Source organism: Eleginops maclovinus, chromosome 10, assembly GCF_036324505.1.
Source record: "Eleginops maclovinus isolate JMC-PN-2008 ecotype Puerto Natales chromosome 10, JC_Emac_rtc_rv5, whole genome shotgun sequence".
Classification (NCBI taxonomy): Eukaryota; Metazoa; Chordata; class Actinopteri; order Perciformes; family Eleginopidae; genus Eleginops; species Eleginops maclovinus.
The window spans coordinates 14,222,851-14,240,616 of NC_086358.1; the positions used below are offsets into that span (position 1 = coordinate 14,222,851).

The window sequence follows — 17,766 nt, forward strand, 5'->3', positions numbered from 1 at the left end:
GATATAAGATTTTCATTGCCAACATAGACGTTGTATATGCTGTGCATATGACCAATACAACCTTGAAACCTCCACTGTTCATTATTTATTTGAATTTTTACATCCCAGTTAAAATTGGTGATCAACGGGTTTTTGCAGAGCACATGAAGGCGGCTTCGAATGCAAGAAGGACAATCCGAAAAAACCTTAAATGGAACAAACGATAGTACCCCAACATAGCAATGTATTTAGTAAGAACGAAGGTTGTGAACACGTATCGGGATATTTTTTTTTATCATAAATCGTAAAACAGAAACTCAGAACAAACTGTGAAAGAAATGAAACAAAACAGAGGCTTCGTGACCATTCGGAAAGTATGTTCTGTCGTCCTCTGCTGGGTAATGTGAGACACTACAACTACTATGTTTTTTATACCGGGAACGTACATTTCAGGTTATGTTACGATTAAAACCCATAGAGGTAATCTTGCTACAATGTTTTTTTGGTGCAGTGATATACATAGACTTGTAATACAACGTCAAGAATACGTGTAATTTACTGTTTAAATTGTTTGTTTTTTTGGTACAGTTATCATCGGGGGTATAGCTCAGTGGTAGAGCATTTGACTGCAGATCAAGAGGTCCCCGGTTCAAATCCGGGTGCCCCCTCTTTTCCAACTTCCATTTTTAAAATGTTTGCTCGTACTTACTTATTTGAAACGACACAGTGAATGTGTCATCAATATCTTCAGCAAACACTTTCTGTTATGTCCTTTTCTGAATCACTTGTTTATCGATAGGGTGAGGTTATTTGTCGGTGACATTTATATCATTCATTTTCAGCCTCTTTTTCCCAAAGTGCGCTAGCCTTATTTGGACAATTCAACACATCCTTCACTTTAAAATGGTACATTCCACTCCTGCAGTTACGTCAGTCTGGTGTAAAAACAATATTTTCAGTTAGCGTTAGCCAAAACATGTCCCGCGTGTTACTGTCCTCGCTTACGTTGGACACATTTGAACAGTAAGTAGTATATTTATATAATTATTTGTTTGTTCGTTACTTGAGATGATAATGTGACTTTTTTGTCATGGCCTGCTAGCAGGGGTCATGCTAATTAGGAACAATTAAAAGCAACTTACGTTATCAGCAGTGTCAGCTCGCTTTTTAAAAGGTGCAGGGGCTCTTTTAACTGTCACATTTATTCATCTGGAAAACCAGTTTATAACGTCAATACGTTAAATACAGGGAGCAAACTTGTCGTATGTTAAATTAATTTAAACAAACACTATGGAGATATATGCCTTAGTTTACCTAAACATAGCTATGTATGTAATTTAAGCTTTGTTAGTGCCGGAAGGACATACATCTGTGATCATAGGATCATAATGTGGGTTATTTACTTTATTGTGGTCTTGTGGCTCCATCGTGTGGCAGCCACAGTGCTATGTATTCCTGTTTTTCACCAGTCCCTAATAGTTACTGGTTCTGTTTTATCTATGCTTCTTTTTTGTTTTTTAGACACGAGTCACTTTGAATAATTGCAGGTGGTCCCGATTGTTGCCCCTAGAAATTCAATCTTCTTCTTCGTGGATTAAGAATTAGACAGGGGACCCAAACATTCCCCTTAAAATAATATGTTTGCTTGTTTTAGGTATGAGTATGAGTAACCAAACCATATCAGGAAAACAAGAAGATATTGCTATACCATTCAGGTTAGAATAAATGTTTGCAATCATTTTAATCATCAATACCTCACTTGTGATTGAACATATGTTTTATTCAAAGGTTTGTCGGCAATTCAATTAGATGCCAGTGTTAATGTGAGCATACAACATGTAGATTATTTAGTTAGTATCTTTACAATGAGTGAGAGCACTTCATACCAATTAAATAAATTGTTTCCTGATGGCACTGACCTGACAATGACCAGCATCTGTCACAATTTTCTCAGCAATCCGGTTCTAATATAGGCCAAAATGGTACCATATGTTTTTAAAATCTACACCAAGCATGAGATTAATGTCAACACTCACCACCAGTTTTTATTGGAAGACAATTAAACAGAAAAGTTAAAAGAAAACTCTCAGAACTTGATGCCTCAAAAATTCCTCCAAACAATATTTCCAAAGAACTTCAAGATGACATTATAAACACTATCAGTTACATAGCTAAATATCTGTTATAGTGAATTCCACAAAGATATAACATGATATGAACCAACCAGTTGGTCGTGTGGAAGAGTCAAGAAACAAAAATAACTTCATTAACTGAAGGAAACAAAAAAACACATCGTTATGTTGAGCTGTATGTTGGTTTGCAGTATGAAGGCTAGTTTGATTCATTCCCTGACATCCGCATCTCATCATTTCTGTACAGGCGGCTTTCTATCAGACCCTCCACCCTTGAGTAATACGGCAGATCCCCTGTCTGAATGCAAATAGTAAACAACACAGGGAAACTGGCAAGAGCTACAAGAGCAGATACAGAAAACCTGTCCAGCCGCCGAGGTTGAAGTAGGGACTGTCGATGGTCGGCTTTATCGTCCATATTCATCCCCCTGTAATATCTTTGCAATCCTCAAGATGGTGTCCTTTCTTCTAGTCCTGCAAGTCCAGGACTCTTAGCAGCACTGCTCAGCTTCGATGAAACCTTCCTTTTCATGACCCCCGAGCTCCACCTCGGCGTAGCTGGAGTGACAGGCTTGGTTGCGGAACTTCATGGAGGGCCAGTAGTTATTGGTGCGTCGCTACAAACAACAGACAGTGAAAGCAGATAGTAGTTGCTAAAGACCCGGCTGCAGACAAACATGGAACAGTGGAGGAAGTTTTCAGATACTTTACTACAGTAAAAGTACTTATAGCACAATGCAAAATACTTTGTAACATGTGAAACTATTAAAAGTATTGAAGCATAAACAGGAACCTGTTGGAGTTTAGTGAGTCAACCACAATCATTTTATATGAATATTTTAATGAAAATTCAATATTTGTATTTATTAGTATAGTTATATTAAGCAGGACACCTCTTTTAGTAGGATTTTAGTGTTTCTTTTCTTCTAATTTCTATGAACATTTTGTTAAAACCCTTTTTGTGTGCATTAACAAACATAATAAAAGTGCAGAAAGAGATTACTCTTGCATTTATGTAAAAACAGAATCCTTTTTTAAAGATATTTCTATTTCAAAAGTAGCTTAAGCTTTCAAATTGTCTTAATTGAGTAACAACATCTTTAATTTGTACTTGAGCAATCAAACCTAGTTGCATTCCACAATAGATAAGTGTGCATGTTTAATATCTTCAAACCAAAAAAATACACTCTCAGAATATATGACTTTGTTTTCCGCACCTGCATGAGGTAGAAGGGTGGGGCCACAGTTGGGTGTGTGTTTATGTAGTACACGGCCAATAAGGTCAGAATTACAAGCACCACCAGTGCTGCCACTACACCCGCTATGATGGCCGTGTTCTCCGTTATCCCCGTGTGGTGGGGTGGACTCAACTGTAAATCTGAAAAGACGAAAAATTCAATTTTACTCAAAATAGGAATGAAATAGATGTGTCATCTTTGTTGAATTATGTGTGAGTGCACATAGTAAATCTGGGTCAGGCTGTTTAACAGCAGCCAGTAAAGAGAGACAAATAAAGCCCAGAGCAGCCCTCAGCCAGCTTGTCAAAATCAGTGAGATTGTTAAAAGGATATTCACAGTTTGCTACAACATGAAACTCATTTCATAGTTCTGGTTTTATTTGGATATGGTAATAACATTTTACCAAAATAGTTAAAAGCTGAAATCTAGGAACATGGAGATCATCCAACTTCAAAAAAAGAAGAGGCAGCGTGACAATCCAGCTGTTTACACAAATAATGGAAACCATTATATTGATGGTAAAAAAAAACAAAGATGTCCCCATAAATGTGCAAGCTTGTGTGTGCTCACAACTAAAGCAAATTCTGTATGACAAAGTTGAACCAGGAAGTAGGTCTATCAACTGTGATGAAAGTTTACAACCGACAGTTTGGATAAGAGCTGTTCTCTCTACTGTTTGTTCTGTTTTGCAATGTTGATGTCACACTCCCAGATCTCATTGTATAAATTGAGGAATGTGAAATTGAGGAGGTAATTGAATTCCAATAATCTTAATTTTAATCTTAATTTGTGTCAGAAATCAGGGAAAATTGTAAAAGTCCGGGAACTTTTAGCAGTCTGTTCATGACAGTGTGATATATTGTACTTTTATAATATTGTCAAACCAAGAAAAATACCTTCATTATCTATGGAACAATCAGAGTCCAAGTCACCATCAATTTTGAGTAACATACATCTCTATCTCTTTTCCCCAAAGCTTCTGCTTCAGAGAGTTTACCTCTAGTGACTGGCTGCTCTTCCATCTCCGCTGAAGAAGGTGTTGGACCTGGAGAAGACTGGTTGTAGGAGCTCATGGATCCCTCAGGTAATACCGGGATGTAGTCCTCACATGAGCCTTTAGCCTGAGTAAATGCCCACAGATTGACTCAGGAAAGTACGAAACAGCTGCTCATTATTTCTCTGTTTGTACAACGGGAAATGTATCTCACCTCTTCAGGGCAGTTATAATCTAACCATTCTTGTCTGTGTCGGTCGATTCCGTCGGAACATCTGAAACCCAGTGAGAACAAAAATCAGAAGAGCAAGGCTCTCGGTGGGTTCGTTACAAGATAAATCTTTTGGAGTTCACTCCTACCGTTGAAGTGTGTTGCACCAGCCACAGCCGGTTGTCAGGTTGGATGTTATGCAGAGATCACAGGATGTGTGTTGGAGACAGGCTGGAGGAATCAGATACAGGGACCGGAAATTAGAGAGGTTAATAATAAGGCTCTCGTATAAAGGCTAAAAGGTTTTTAAGGATACTTACTGGGCAGAGGTGTGAACTCAAAAGCAGATCTCCTGACGATCTTTGTGATGTCAATCTCAACACGGTGATACTCATAGATAGTACGGCGCTGCACTTCTTCAAGACAAATATTAAATGTTAGTGTGAAAAAAAGCCCGAGCTGGAGACATAACATTTAGTTAAATATTTCAAAATATTCCCTTGTATACTTAAAACAACTGAGAAAGCCAAACAGAAACCTATCATTGGATACAAAAAAGTTGTTATTATTGGGTGTTCATTTTAGTTTTCAAGAGAAAAACAAACGTAACAGGAAACCCTATCAAGAAACTCTTTTTTTTGTCAAAGTGGCAGCTATACATCTAGATATATTTACTCACCTGAGACCTGCGAAGCGGGGAGGTGTGCCATGAAAGCATCGGACAGTCCCACTTTTACTGGATGCTCAGTGGAATTCATTTTATCCACTGGTATAGGGATCTGAAGTAAAAGCATCCTTTGTTGTAACATCTTTTAGAAGTAGATCATTAAGAACAAAGACTTAAAATACATGACTCACGTCTCTGTAGTTGAACACAATGGTTCCGTTTTTGCGGAGGACTGCCTGGAAAGTAAAAGGTCCTTCGGCCTCTCGGTCCTTAAGCGACACGCTGTCCCACTGCACCACAAATACATTACCTGAGCAGAGCAGGATACACAGGCTGGTCAAAGAAAACCAGAAGCTCCCAAACATTACACGCTGCCACAAGATTTCTGACTTACCGTTGTCCGAGTATCTCACTGTGGAGTTTTTGGCGTAGCTGGGGTCAAAGTTGGCCATGAGGGGAGCGATGTACTGTGTGGCAGTCAGCATTCGATGTGTAATGTCTCCCATAAAGATGAATCCTGGGGGCAGGTACAGATGTTGTAATTGTGTTGCAAGTTTGTATCAAATAAACACTAATGTTCCTGTATTTTCACATGTTGTATTTTAAACCTCAATAGTTTTGTTTTATGACCACAGCATGTTTTTAGCAGAGTATTCAAATCTGTTGAGAACTGTAAGCTGGAATATGATACTGGTATTTGGTCAATGTTTTATTCTTGTTCACTTACTCACGCTTACACTTACTTTGTTTAGATATTCCCTAATTGAAATGACATTTTCAGCCTTTTTATTCTCGCCCAGTTTTGAACAAAATCTTCTTTTAATATTTTTTCCTTTTTAAATTGAATCTATATTTCTCAAAGTATATATGCATCTATTGTTTTGCCATCAAAAAGGTAGTATTATATTGCCACTAGTAGTGAAAGCCCTTCTACCATGCAGCGTTTAATGTCTTTAACGAGAGGGAAATCTATAATTTATTAAATCCCAAGTTTTCTTTTATTAATTTGTAATTGTCTGTAATCACGGAGAAGAAATGGTTCTGTATTCAGCTGTAGTTAGTTACATTGTAGTTAATTGCTAATGAGGACTGTGAGATCTAGGTGATAATATGTGGTGAACGATCATCATATACATCCCTTCAACTCAGCAATTCAAAGTTATGGTGAATAAAGTTATGGTACACAAATTGTTAGATGTATCTATTTTTCATTTCCAGACTCTGCACATTTACTAGCATAGCGTAGTGTTAAATCAACCATTAACGCTCTCTGTCTCTCTCTTGCGTGATTGTTGTCTTTAGGTTAAACATGTAGGACAAGCCTTTCAGCATTTACAGTTAACCAGATTCTTTATAGCTTTGTGTGCCCAAATATTTCCCCAGGGTGTGATGAAGTCTCATTCAACACACTGGTAGTAATTTCATTTCCTGATAGGAAGAGCAATGTAGATAAACACTGCTGTAACATTAAGGAATGTAAAGAGATACTCACCACCTGTCGCTATGATAATTTGTCTCAAGTGGTGTCCATAAAAAGGGAAATCAAAAGAAAGCGCCACCCTCTGTGGAAAAGAAAATCAGACATGTCTCGGTGGTGTGTGTGTGTGTGTGTGTGTGTGTGTGTGTGTGTGTGTGTGTGTGTGTGTGTGTGTGTGTGTGTGTGTGTGTGTGTGTGTGTGTGTGTGTGTGTGTGTGTGTGTGTGTGTGTGTGTGTGTGTGTGTGTGTGTGTGTGTGTGTGTGTGTGTGTCTAACCGCTGCTTGTCGATGTGCGTTGGACAGTATGCCGTGGATCTGGACTTGGCTCTTGTGAAGGCTGTTCAGATTTACCCACAATTCCTCAGTTCGTCTGTCTGTTGGACCAAAGCTCTGCCATTTGTAGTACCGCTGGGAGTCCTCCTTACAGAAACAGGCCACTCATTACAAGTGAATTTTTCATTTGACATTATTCAGATATATATATTTGTTTTAAATGCCAGATAACTCTTAAAAATGGTAAGGTACCAGTTAGGTCTGGATGATGAGTGGATCATTTTCACTGGATTTTTTCTGACCAGTGTTGTGATTGTGTTTGAAATGGCAATAGTTCGCCCATAATAGGCCTGGATTTTATTGGTGGAATATCTTGGATTCTGGAGAATCTGCCAGATATTTTAACCAGGCAGAATCATAATCAGGGGCTTTTTATTGTTTGGCATGTGGAGAACAGATATACAAGATGACAGTCAAGAGTTTTGAAGCTTGAGCTTTCAGAATGTTTTCAGAATTATAATCAGATGCAGCTGAGCAAATCTGCTGACAGTCATGTTACGGTCTGCGTATTGACACTGACTAACCCTTTAAACGTTTTCACAGCCTGTTAAGAAGTTGTTTATGCAATTGTGGGTCTTTGATTTTAACATTTGTACATTGTGCTATTTTTTTAACGTGGTCATTTCTCTTGCCCTTGTACTCCTTTTACAAACATTAATGTATCGTGAGGTCAGAGGGAAAAAACCGCTACTCAAAATCCAGTTTTTACAAAATTGTGTGTGATGTTTCTTTGACTTTTTCCACTATGCTAATAGGGAATGCCTGATTACACAAATGATAGAAATTATTATACGATAAAGCAACCGATTTTTTCTGCAATGAATATTAAGACTTTGCCATACACTTTTTTTGAAGGAAATATGTATTAAAAAAGATCCAAAGCTGAATGTAGCCATATCTGAAGCATATCTTATCCAGGACCAAATAACTTTTACATGAAATAGACAAATATTATTTGTATAGAGAATAAAAATGTGGTTGCAACAAAGGGAAAACTGTTCAAGAAGTCTATTACATGAAGTCGTGTGACTTAATGTGGGATGACCCAAAAAGGATGAAAGGGGAGATGCTCTGTGTTAAGGGGTTGGTTGAGAACGATGTCACCAGACATCTGGGATCTATCTCTTCTATTTCTATCCAAACAGTTCCACTTGGGGGAGCTGTTTACACATCACACACAGTGCTTTGACTACGTACAGCTCTCAGTTCTTGATGCCGTTATTAATGTATGCCACAGTTCAAGGTGACAGAGAGCAATGGTTCTGGGGTTTACTGTGGGCTCAGAAAGTGGAGCAGTTAAATGCAGCGCTCTCACTGCCTCTCCGGCTGCTCCATATACAGCAAGTGACCCACTTCTTTTCTCACATCTCTATTGCCTGTCACCAGCCAATGTCTTCTAGAGGGGGGTGTGGGTATTCTAGGTGAAGAGAAGGCAACAATCACATACTTTTCCTCTCACAGCTGACTGATTCATTGAAGAGGCTCCCATTGGCTGAAGAGGTGGTTTTTGAAACTGGGATCAGACCTCCCCCAAAAAGGAAACAGCATCTTGTCCAAGTGAGTCATTCACGAGCACACACACATGCTCACGCGCACTCACGCTTAAACAAACACTGTAAGTTGGCAGGACGAGGCTGTCGTCTGTTTTCAATTTGAATTGGATCGAGAGGTAAATTTAAAAGAACATGCAAAACCATATATTTTGGTTGAATTTTACCAAGGTTGAAGTGAAAGAAAGAGAAAAAGTGTACAAATAAACCCTTCATACACACTCAGACAAACACAGACACACTGATGCAAAAGGTTACCTGAGAGAATAACAATAACCTCCACTCACAGTGTTAAGATAATGACCCCATAATATTCAGATTAAAGCTTTTGCAATGCCTGTAAATCGTTATAATAACTATAATAATAATTATAATCATCAGATTCACTTAATTCATTCAGCCTGACATTGTATTATGTTTGCCAATTTGTTTTTGGAAGGGGGAACATTTTCAGTTTTTTTCCCTAAATAATCAGCCTTATTATTATTATTATTATTATTATTATTATTATTATTATTATTATTATTATTATTTTCATTTTTCTCATTCCAACCTCATTTGCATAAAAGCAGCAATTCACATGTTTTTCGTAAATATGAGAACCCAGCCATTTATAGATCCTTCATGACTGACAGCTAAAAAACTATTTCTGTGGCAACTTTCTATTGAAGTATGTCTATGTGAATGTAGATAGATAGCTATGTAAGAAAATGATGCAAGCCCCCAGGAAGTGCGTCAGGCGTTGAAGCAATTTTTTTCTATCGGACAAACGGTGACACATACGTGTCACAGGATGCCACTTGGCCCAGAATAACTTTTTCGTAAGTACGCATGCTTTACGTTCTTAGATCCCTGGCTAATCTAGCTATTTTTGTACTCAAGAGTCAGACAACTTTATTTTCATCCACCATTGAGCAACTTTGTTGAATGGGGTCCTGGCTCCAAAGCTATATATTGATGTCTTTACAAATCGATGTTCTAAACTCCCCATTCTTGTGGAGGGGCTGTGACAAGAGTTCAAGCTAGCCATATCCGGGTTGGTCTCTGTGTGCGAGACAGTTCCAGATGTTTCTATTTAAAAAGTCAGGAAAAGGACTGGTGTGCTATTCTTTTACAGAAACTGGGTGGTTAACCAGATGCACAATTGCCAAACCAACCAGTTAGTCTTCATCCCTCAAGTCCTTTTCTGTTTCTCACATTTTGACAACATTTTGGATAACTTCCCCAACTCTGTTAAAGGTGAGCAGTGCACAGCCACTTCCCTGGGCATTTTCAGATAACATTGATCCAATACATCAAAGTCTGTCGCCGCAGATTTTGAAACAAACTCCTTTCTCGTAGAGAAGGCAGCAGATTTACTTACAGCCAGCTTGCCTTTTCATAGCATTGCTGTATTACGTCAACAAGTTTCAATAACATTACATTGACATTTTTCAACAACAACTTACAATTTGTGCAGTCAACAAAGTAGATACAAACTCAGCACATCTGAAAATCAGTCTGTTTGTAGAACACATTTTTTTGTGATTGGTTTAAATGGCCATGGTGCAAAACAAGTGGCTGGGTTTACAATCTGGGATGTTTACATTTTTAGGTGTCCTGATGCAGCCATGAGAGCCAACAGACATGTTTTTGTTGAATGGTACCTGGGTCCCACTCGCAGTGAGGGAGTAGTGAGCCAATTGGCCGATGCAGAGTGAAGTGCACGTGTGGGAGTTTGTCGTTCAACCATGTCCTTTATGTAGAAAGGGCCTGATTCATTCCACGCATGGTAAGCCAGTAAGCAAGTGTCTTTGAAAAGGGTTTGCCTTTGACAGGTTTTCAAAAATGATACCGGCATTATGATGAATGATATGATTAGCCCACCACTACTCACCACTATGCGGGTCATGTTGTCAGGCAGGGTAGTGATATCAAGTCCTCCTCCTTCAGTTTGGCGGGCTTCTCTGTGGTGTGGGGCATACTGGTCCCTCCTGGTTCTCTGCAAACTGGACAAATCCCCATCTGTCTGGAGAACAGTCTCGCTAAGTGCATCTAGAACAAGATGGGAGTTATTGTTATTGAACAGTTAACCTCACATGGTCCCTGAATAGATCCATGAAGGAACAGATGTCTCTTAACTCTGCTGGGCTAAGATGTTTTGTTATTGCCATGTTTAATCATGCTGCAGTAATTCTTTACATGTTATTGACCATTAAATGGATATGCTCGGCCCGTTCCTCAACAAATAAAGCACACATCTAGATTCCAGACTCTTTCAACTGTGTCCTTGTTGCCGAAAAGTGTGAAGAGAGCTCTTAAATGATCTAAATTAATAGCTCTATTTTGTTCTAAATGATTGGAAAGGTCTTTAACCCCGTGGTCACATCTGCTCATTATTGGTTACCATTATTAGGCCCATTAACAGAAAGACATGTAATCCGTGTTTATAGCAAAATCTCCCACTAAGAAAGAAAACAGAACTAGGAAAAACAGAATCATGAGCACATTTTTTGTGTTTCATGCAGAGTTTCTTTTTATTCTCTGCATTTTAAACTTATAATTTGTCTTCTGGGGTTTGGGTGTTTATTTACTGTTTGTGAAGCATGATACAACATTAATTTAGTGCCAGGATGTTATATTGGCGAAGTGTCTCGCTGACCATTTTCATTTGTGTGGGCTTCTTGTCATCTGTGCAACAGATCATCGATTTGAACCTTCTTTCATTTTTTTAACAGTAAAATGATCCATGAGTCACTGTCATATGAATGTACTAAGAGTTGTGGGATCAGCAGAACAGGCTGATCGTTTAGTCGGGTGAAGGCCTCTGCTGTTTTCCTACTGAATAACAAGTTGAAGGTTAATCAGGTATGCTGTCAAGATTTTATGTGGGCTGTGAGTTCACTCGTGTGAGCTATTAAGTAACTTCATGTTTATGAACATCTTGAGAGAGGGAAAGTGAAAGCCTCCCCGGGGATCAGACCTCCCTCAGCCTCTGTTTTTATAAATTGTGTTGACAATATATGAGTATGTGCACCCTTTTTTGGTACGGTCCTCAAACTTGTTTGTAGTCATAATCTGGAGTATGTTTTCTTTGATTTGACTTGGTCTGTTTGTTCCAATCAATCATTCAGACAATAGTTTGCTTCCAGGATGGTGGTATTGTGTTTATCACCTTTCTGTGTCGAAATGACTATGCCATAAAGAAAAGTGTTCCCAGTTTGTTGTGAAAACCCTTTATGGGCGACATCCTTGATGCTTCTCTGTGCAACCAGGACCCAAAAACATATTCAAAGCCTTCCACAAATGGTGGAGGCTGCTATAGCAATAATATGTTCAACAATAAGGGTATAAGGTTTGGCTGTATTTTCTGCTGTGCTTAAAGGTAGTTCATGTAGCATTTTATGTTGTTCTAAATCTTTTCAGAGTTAGCACCTTGTAGCTGAAGCAAGAGTTACAGAGCAAGCACAACTTAGGAAGTTCACGCTAGAGGGGCAATGAAGAGTCTCTATCCTCAGAATCAAAATATAGTTATTTTAAGGCTCGTAGAAAGCTTTACCTAAATAGGGTGCTACTGTTTCACATTGTATGAAGTGGAAAACGCTACAAACGTTCAGTGACAAAAAGACAATGAATGAAAGAGACTTAAGAAAAAAAAAAATAGGACAAGAAAAAAAGAAACAGAGGTTATCACACACACAGGGGAGATGGCTCTAATGAGGTACCTTGTTTGATTACGGTAGAGAGGGAAGCTATTTCCTCTGCTTCGAACAAGAGGCTTCTAATTGGGTCAGATTCATCACTAAACAGCTGAGGGGGCGTCCAACAGCAGCGGTGAGGAAAAGCTTTGAGTGGGAGGAAGACTGAAGGTGGACGATAAGGGGCTCAACATTAGTTATTACAGAACATACGTCAAGTCCTTTAGGAGTGTGTGATTTTTCTGCAGCCTTTACAATTTATGGGTCACTTCCTTAGGGTTTCCCGAAACATCTCTAACCTTGTCTAACTGTGGGCATATGGGCCTGGCTGGACTTAACAAAGAACGGCTGAACGAGTTCGAGAATGGGCTGGATTTCGCGTAACAACTAGAGTGAAGTTGACCTCTGTATCATCAGGTCTGGCAGACACATGTGTATTTGGAACCTGCACTGGGAATGTGCAAACTAGAGCAGAAAAAAACATCCTGCTGAATTGGAAACAGGGACTTAAAATCCAACGACTAAAGTGACAGATGTGAAAGGTTAGGGTTAGGGTTACACTATAATGCACTTTCTTTTCAATTTAAATGCATAAACATGTTTACCAATGTCACACAAATTAAGAAAATATTAGTGTTCTATGCCAAATGGTGTACATTTAGTCAATTTAAGATTTCCGTCTATTAAACCCAACATATCTTGCAGTGCCAGATTCATTTGAAATTATTTACAAATATACACCAGCTGGCTTGTATCCTCTGTATCTCTCATTTGGGCTGCATTGCAGCAACCACCTTATAAGCTAGTGGGTGTTGGGAGTTAGATGAAACTAGGACACAGCATTTTGAACCATATACAGTGTGCTATGAATACACACATTGTGTTCATTCATCCCTTTACCATCTGCACCTACCTATTCCCCAGTCCTCTGAACCCTAGCTCTCTTTGCCTTTTCAAAACGTACAATCACTCTGTGGCGTTCTTTCATTACTCGTTTTTATGTCTTTAGCAGAGTTTGTCTATCATTTGACACCAAAGAAACATAATATGTCACATTTGTACCTATTGAAAGCCGCTTGTGAAGGCTAGACACCAACTGGACAAACCAGACTAGACAATAAAGCCACATTTCCTCAATCTAAATGATCTTTCAATCTGTCGGGCTGGATAATAGTCTAGTTGCCAGCAAAGTGAACCCGTAAATGTTGAGTTCACCCAAGTTTTATGTAAGGAATGTACTGGTCCCCAGCACATACAGTAGAAACTGCTGAATGCTAGCGTGCATATGTTGGCTAATTTGCACAACTAGCATAAGTTGCGTTAATAGAAATGAATGGCATTATAGCCTAGACAACATTAAAACAAGTATTTTGCAGATTTTTACATTTTGGGAGTGGTTTTTGGGGTTATTGAGGAAGCTGACTCGATTTTCAGAATCAAAAATGGTAGTGTTGCGACCATTGTATATAGAGACCACAAGATGAGAAATATTGTCTCTACTGTGTACAACTTTTCTTCAAATGATTAGGCAATCTGTCCAATATAAATAATCCAGTCCCCTTAATCTTCTAAACTGAGCCAAATTCGTCAAAATCATCCAACAGGGAGTACAAATATGGCACATTTTTTGGTTAAAACAGCCATTTTTGATCCTGAGAATCGCAGACATGGACTCGGCATCCTCAATAACCTCCAATATCACTCCAAAATAGTCCAAATCTGCCAAGACATTTTAAAACTATTTTCCCCATAGGCTATAACGATAATTCATGCTTATTGTGCAAATTGCACGACATACTTTTAGCAAGTTAGCATATGGGAGTTTATATGTGCTTGGGACCCGTACTATACATTTTTAACATAAACGTTTTGTTACTCAACATTTCTGACTATGAGCTGGCAACTAGACTATAAAGTCCATGGATGAAAAATAAATGTCCTCTGAAAATGATCTCTGGGTAAATTCATACACTTTGAAGTTGAAGTGAATTCGAGGACACACTGCAGGGCATGTACTTGGTCCTAGAAAGGAAAAGCAAATTATCTGCAAGCTCAACAACAGAGAACAAAAGGCACATCTTTGCTCCAGAGACAGACGCGCTTAACAGAGTGAACCATTAGGTACTGTTTAAACACAGCGGAGGAGACATGAATACATCTCAAGATACAAACAAAGTTTTGACCTTGTAGAAGTCATATTTTCTACTTTATGAGTTGAGAGTGAGTGTCAGGATCTGCAAGGCACCTGCAGTCTTCAGGCAGAAAAGTCCTTAGCAGGACATTAATCACAGCGCAACATCACTGCTATGTATGTCAGTGTGTGTCATTGCAATTTAGCACAGTGGTTTCTATTGTGGCTCGATTTAAATAAGCTGATCTGTGTTAAAACCACCCTTGAGCTTGTGGCGTGGGAAGAAGCCATTTGGCACCTTTCACTCGGAGAAACAGCAGTAACCATAACACACAATCACAAATACTGGCAGCTGGACTGATAAGGACCAGAAAAGAACAGAAAAAATGGGTTTAGATAAATATGGACAAATGGATCAAGCCTACAGTTTAGTTAACTGTCATGGATTTGTTTCTTGTTTACATTTGGAACAAATGTTCCATTTTTAGTTCAGCTAGGATGTGTTTCCCTTTTGCACATGGTGTTCGTTACAGTTGTATTTACTGCCTGTTACGATCAGGGTTGCTCTTTTTTAAAAATATTTCGCAATAGCAAAAAAATGAATGAAATCCTCTCACATCTGATTTACAGATGTGAGGTTTTGCTAACCTGGATTAATCTTTATTTTGAAGAAGCTCACATTTTACACAATGAGATCACAGGGCTACATGTAGTAATTTTTTTTGTTTGATTGTGGTTTAGTTATTTATATTCCCTTTCCCTTAAATCATCAGACCCCAAATGTTTTCTTGGTGGAAACCTAACTAAGTGAAGGAGGATTGGTGTTATGGTATTTTTTTTCTCATTCAGGTATTGACAGTGATTCAGATCACAATTGTCTTTGTCAGATCACAACTTTTTAATATCTGAGCCAAACTCCAACAATGTGAATGAAGTTGTTAAGGTATTACTCCTAACATTTAAAAACACTTGCTTAGAGGGTCACTATTAATATCTTAGTTTATGTGATCTGAATTCCAATCAATACACAGGACTCGTGCATTTCAGAGCCAGGAATCTCCTACTTTTTAAATTTGTGGTCATGGCCAAACTGATATTATAAATCTATGTTATGAATGACGCCCTTCACACTTGCAGATGCAGACATGCTGACTAAGGTCCATATACTGAATAGGGATCTTGGTAACCTGCTGAACAGAGGTCATGCACCAGGTCATGCAACCTGTACTGGGAGGTGTGACAGATTTGCTGCCTCCCTTCATAACTGAACAAAAAGGACATTAAGTGGGGAAAAATAAATCTTTTACTGATTAAAGTCATGGTGGCCTAATCGATTTCCTAAGCAATGCAGTGTTTTGGGATGTCTGTCTGTCTCTCAGTTCTGAATGAAACAAATGGACAAATTTCAATTCTTGCAGAAACGTATAATATATCCTAAACACCCGATTCCTTTACTCTATAGTGCCACCAGCAGGTTCACCTTTGTGGTTTTGAGTAAAATGTCTTCCAACTGCCATAACATTTGGTTCAGACATTCATGTCCTTCTCAGAATTTATTGTAAATACTTTGAACTCCTTACTCTCAAACAGCAACCTGCAGACAGGGTTGACAGAGATTTTTGCGAGAATAGAGACCGCAAAGCTACTGTAACTGATGGAGTACTGACTGCTTTGCTAATGAAATTTGACCTGGTCTGAAGACAGTCTTGAGACAGTAGTGCATGATACACATACTGTACATCCCCTTCACGCAAAGGGATTGAGAGCAGAGGAAGTCACTACAAGACTGCCTATTGAGTGCTGTTCCACTTTATGGTGTGAGCAAGCACTGATATAAAGTTATCAAGCCATGGGGAAATGTCCCAAAATAGGGACACCTGGGTGAGCCTTACAACTCAGACTTATTTTTTAAAGATTTAAAGTATTTAAAGATGAACGTGAACATTTTGCCTGACTTTACGTTATCCTATATTACAGAGGGTCAATATATTTGGTCTGTACAGTGCAACGTAGGCCGGGTTGTCCTCTGTAGAGCTCGGCCCCTGATCAGAGTAAGTGGGACCACAGGATAGGCCAGGGAAACTGGAGCACCACTGATTGTCAGAGGAGGAGCGTCAGATGAATAACGGGGGCTTGCTAAAAATAATGCATCTCCAAGGAGCACAAAAATACATGCGTGCGCATAAACTCATACAGACACAGGAGACGGCATCATACACATGCAGGTGATGCACAGAGCAACCAAGCACAGTCATTTTAGGTGATTAAAAACTATTTCTTACAAGCTTTCCAGATTAAAGTATTCTAGTTTCAGCTGCTGACCCTCATTGAATTGTGTTCTACTTTTTTTTAAATGCCTGCTGGAATCAAAACACCAGTCATAATTCAAACTGGTCATCTCAAACATTTATCTGCTAAAATGCAGGATTTCCGATCACATGATTTGATTTTTTTTCAAGCTAATGAACACCAGACATTTAGCTTTTCAAGTATGGGAAAGGTCTGGAATGGGATCCTCAGAAAATCCAAACCTGAACACTTGCAGTCTTTCATGTGCTTCCTGTGACTGACAAGGAGAAATGTTAAGGGACCTGTTAACTTCTCATATGCATATCCATCCCCAAAAAATCTTGCCCTAAAACATTCTCCAATCTTGCCTGTTGCGAGTTAGCCAAAAAAATCTTATCATATACTATTTATTTTAACGTGAACATGAAGGCTATCTATTCTGAAGAAATGCAGTCAAAATGGTACAAATATTAGAAAATATTTGAATACCTGCACATTGGGATTGAAGAATGAGTCTTACCTTCATGCTTATAAGCCCAGACTTTCCCCAGCTCAGCCTGGGAGAGACAGATCAGGAGAACAGCACAAAGCCCCATGTCCAGCTGACTCTTCTCCCTCCTTCCCTGAGTCTTTATCAATCCTTACTTGTTCTTCTTTTCCCGTTTTCCCCTCACTTCGCTGGAAGCAACGGGGCGACTCACTCCTCCGCTCCCCTGCCTTTCGTTGCTCTCTCTTTTTGCCTCTGCTCTCCCACACAAGTTATTTTTTCTCACCTCAGCCAAGGCTTACTGCTTTTCTCTTCCTGCTGTCTGTCGTTTCTTCTTCCTTGCTTTAATTCCTTGTTTTGCCCTTTAGAGCAACTGCTGGCATGAAGGGTCAATGTCAAAAAAATAGTTGAAAACAGTTGAAGTGTTGCAGAGAGAGGTGTTTTCTCCTTGCACTTCCTTTGCTCCAATCTCATTATTTTCAACTGGTGGAAAGAAGTCTTCACTTCCCCACTGTGTCTGTCTGTCTCTTTCCTGGTGTTTGTCTCTCTGTTTCTCTCTCTAACAGAGCGCTGGATTTTTGTCAGACTTCCACAAAGAGA

At 39.0% G+C, this 17,766-nt stretch overlaps 1 protein-coding gene and 1 non-coding gene across 4 annotated transcripts; one reads left to right on the forward strand and one right to left on the reverse strand.

Moving 5' to 3' along the window:
* Window positions 1-575: 575 nt before the first annotated feature.
* Window positions 576-647, forward strand: trnac-gca (transfer RNA cysteine (anticodon GCA)). The gene has a single exon. It is a non-coding gene; the product is annotated as a tRNA-Cys (tRNA).
* A 1,091-nt stretch (window positions 648-1,738) lies between these two features.
* LOC134870696 (plexin domain-containing protein 1-like) lies at window positions 1,739-17,766 on the reverse strand. 3 transcript variants are annotated; one of them, XM_063893015.1, is made up of 13 exons: window positions 17,200-17,766; window positions 10,459-10,616; window positions 6,976-7,119; window positions 6,715-6,784; window positions 5,617-5,739; window positions 5,414-5,532; window positions 5,235-5,334; window positions 4,876-4,971; window positions 4,705-4,786; window positions 4,559-4,619; window positions 4,348-4,471; window positions 3,329-3,489; window positions 1,739-2,776 (listed from the first exon to the last, which is right to left on the reverse strand). In XM_063893015.1, exons 1-13 carry the CDS (start codon window positions 17,273-17,275, stop codon window positions 2,765-2,767), a joined length of 1,326 nt encoding a protein of 441 aa, XP_063749085.1. In that variant the 5' UTR covers window positions 17,276-17,766; the 3' UTR covers window positions 1,739-2,764. The 3 variants fall into 3 exon arrangements, with proteins under 3 accessions (XP_063749085.1, XP_063749083.1, XP_063749084.1); XM_063893013.1 differs by having other exon boundaries at window positions 1,739-2,728; window positions 17,200-17,764; XM_063893014.1 differs by having other exon boundaries at window positions 1,739-2,728; window positions 6,976-7,116; window positions 17,200-17,763.

Coding starts and splice junctions, on each gene's coding strand:
- LOC134870696 (XM_063893013.1), bottom strand. CDS start 17,275: ATGGGGCTTTGTGCTGTTCTCCTGATCTGTCTCTCCCAGGCTGAGCTG. Junction 3,490..4,347: donor AGAGCAGCCAGTCACTAGAG/GTAAACTCTCTG, acceptor TCGTCTTTTCAG/ATTTACAGTTGAGTCCACCC. Junction 2,729..3,328: donor CACCCTTCTACCTCATGCAG/GTGCGGAAAACA, acceptor TGTTGTTTGTAG/CGACGCACCAATAACTACTG.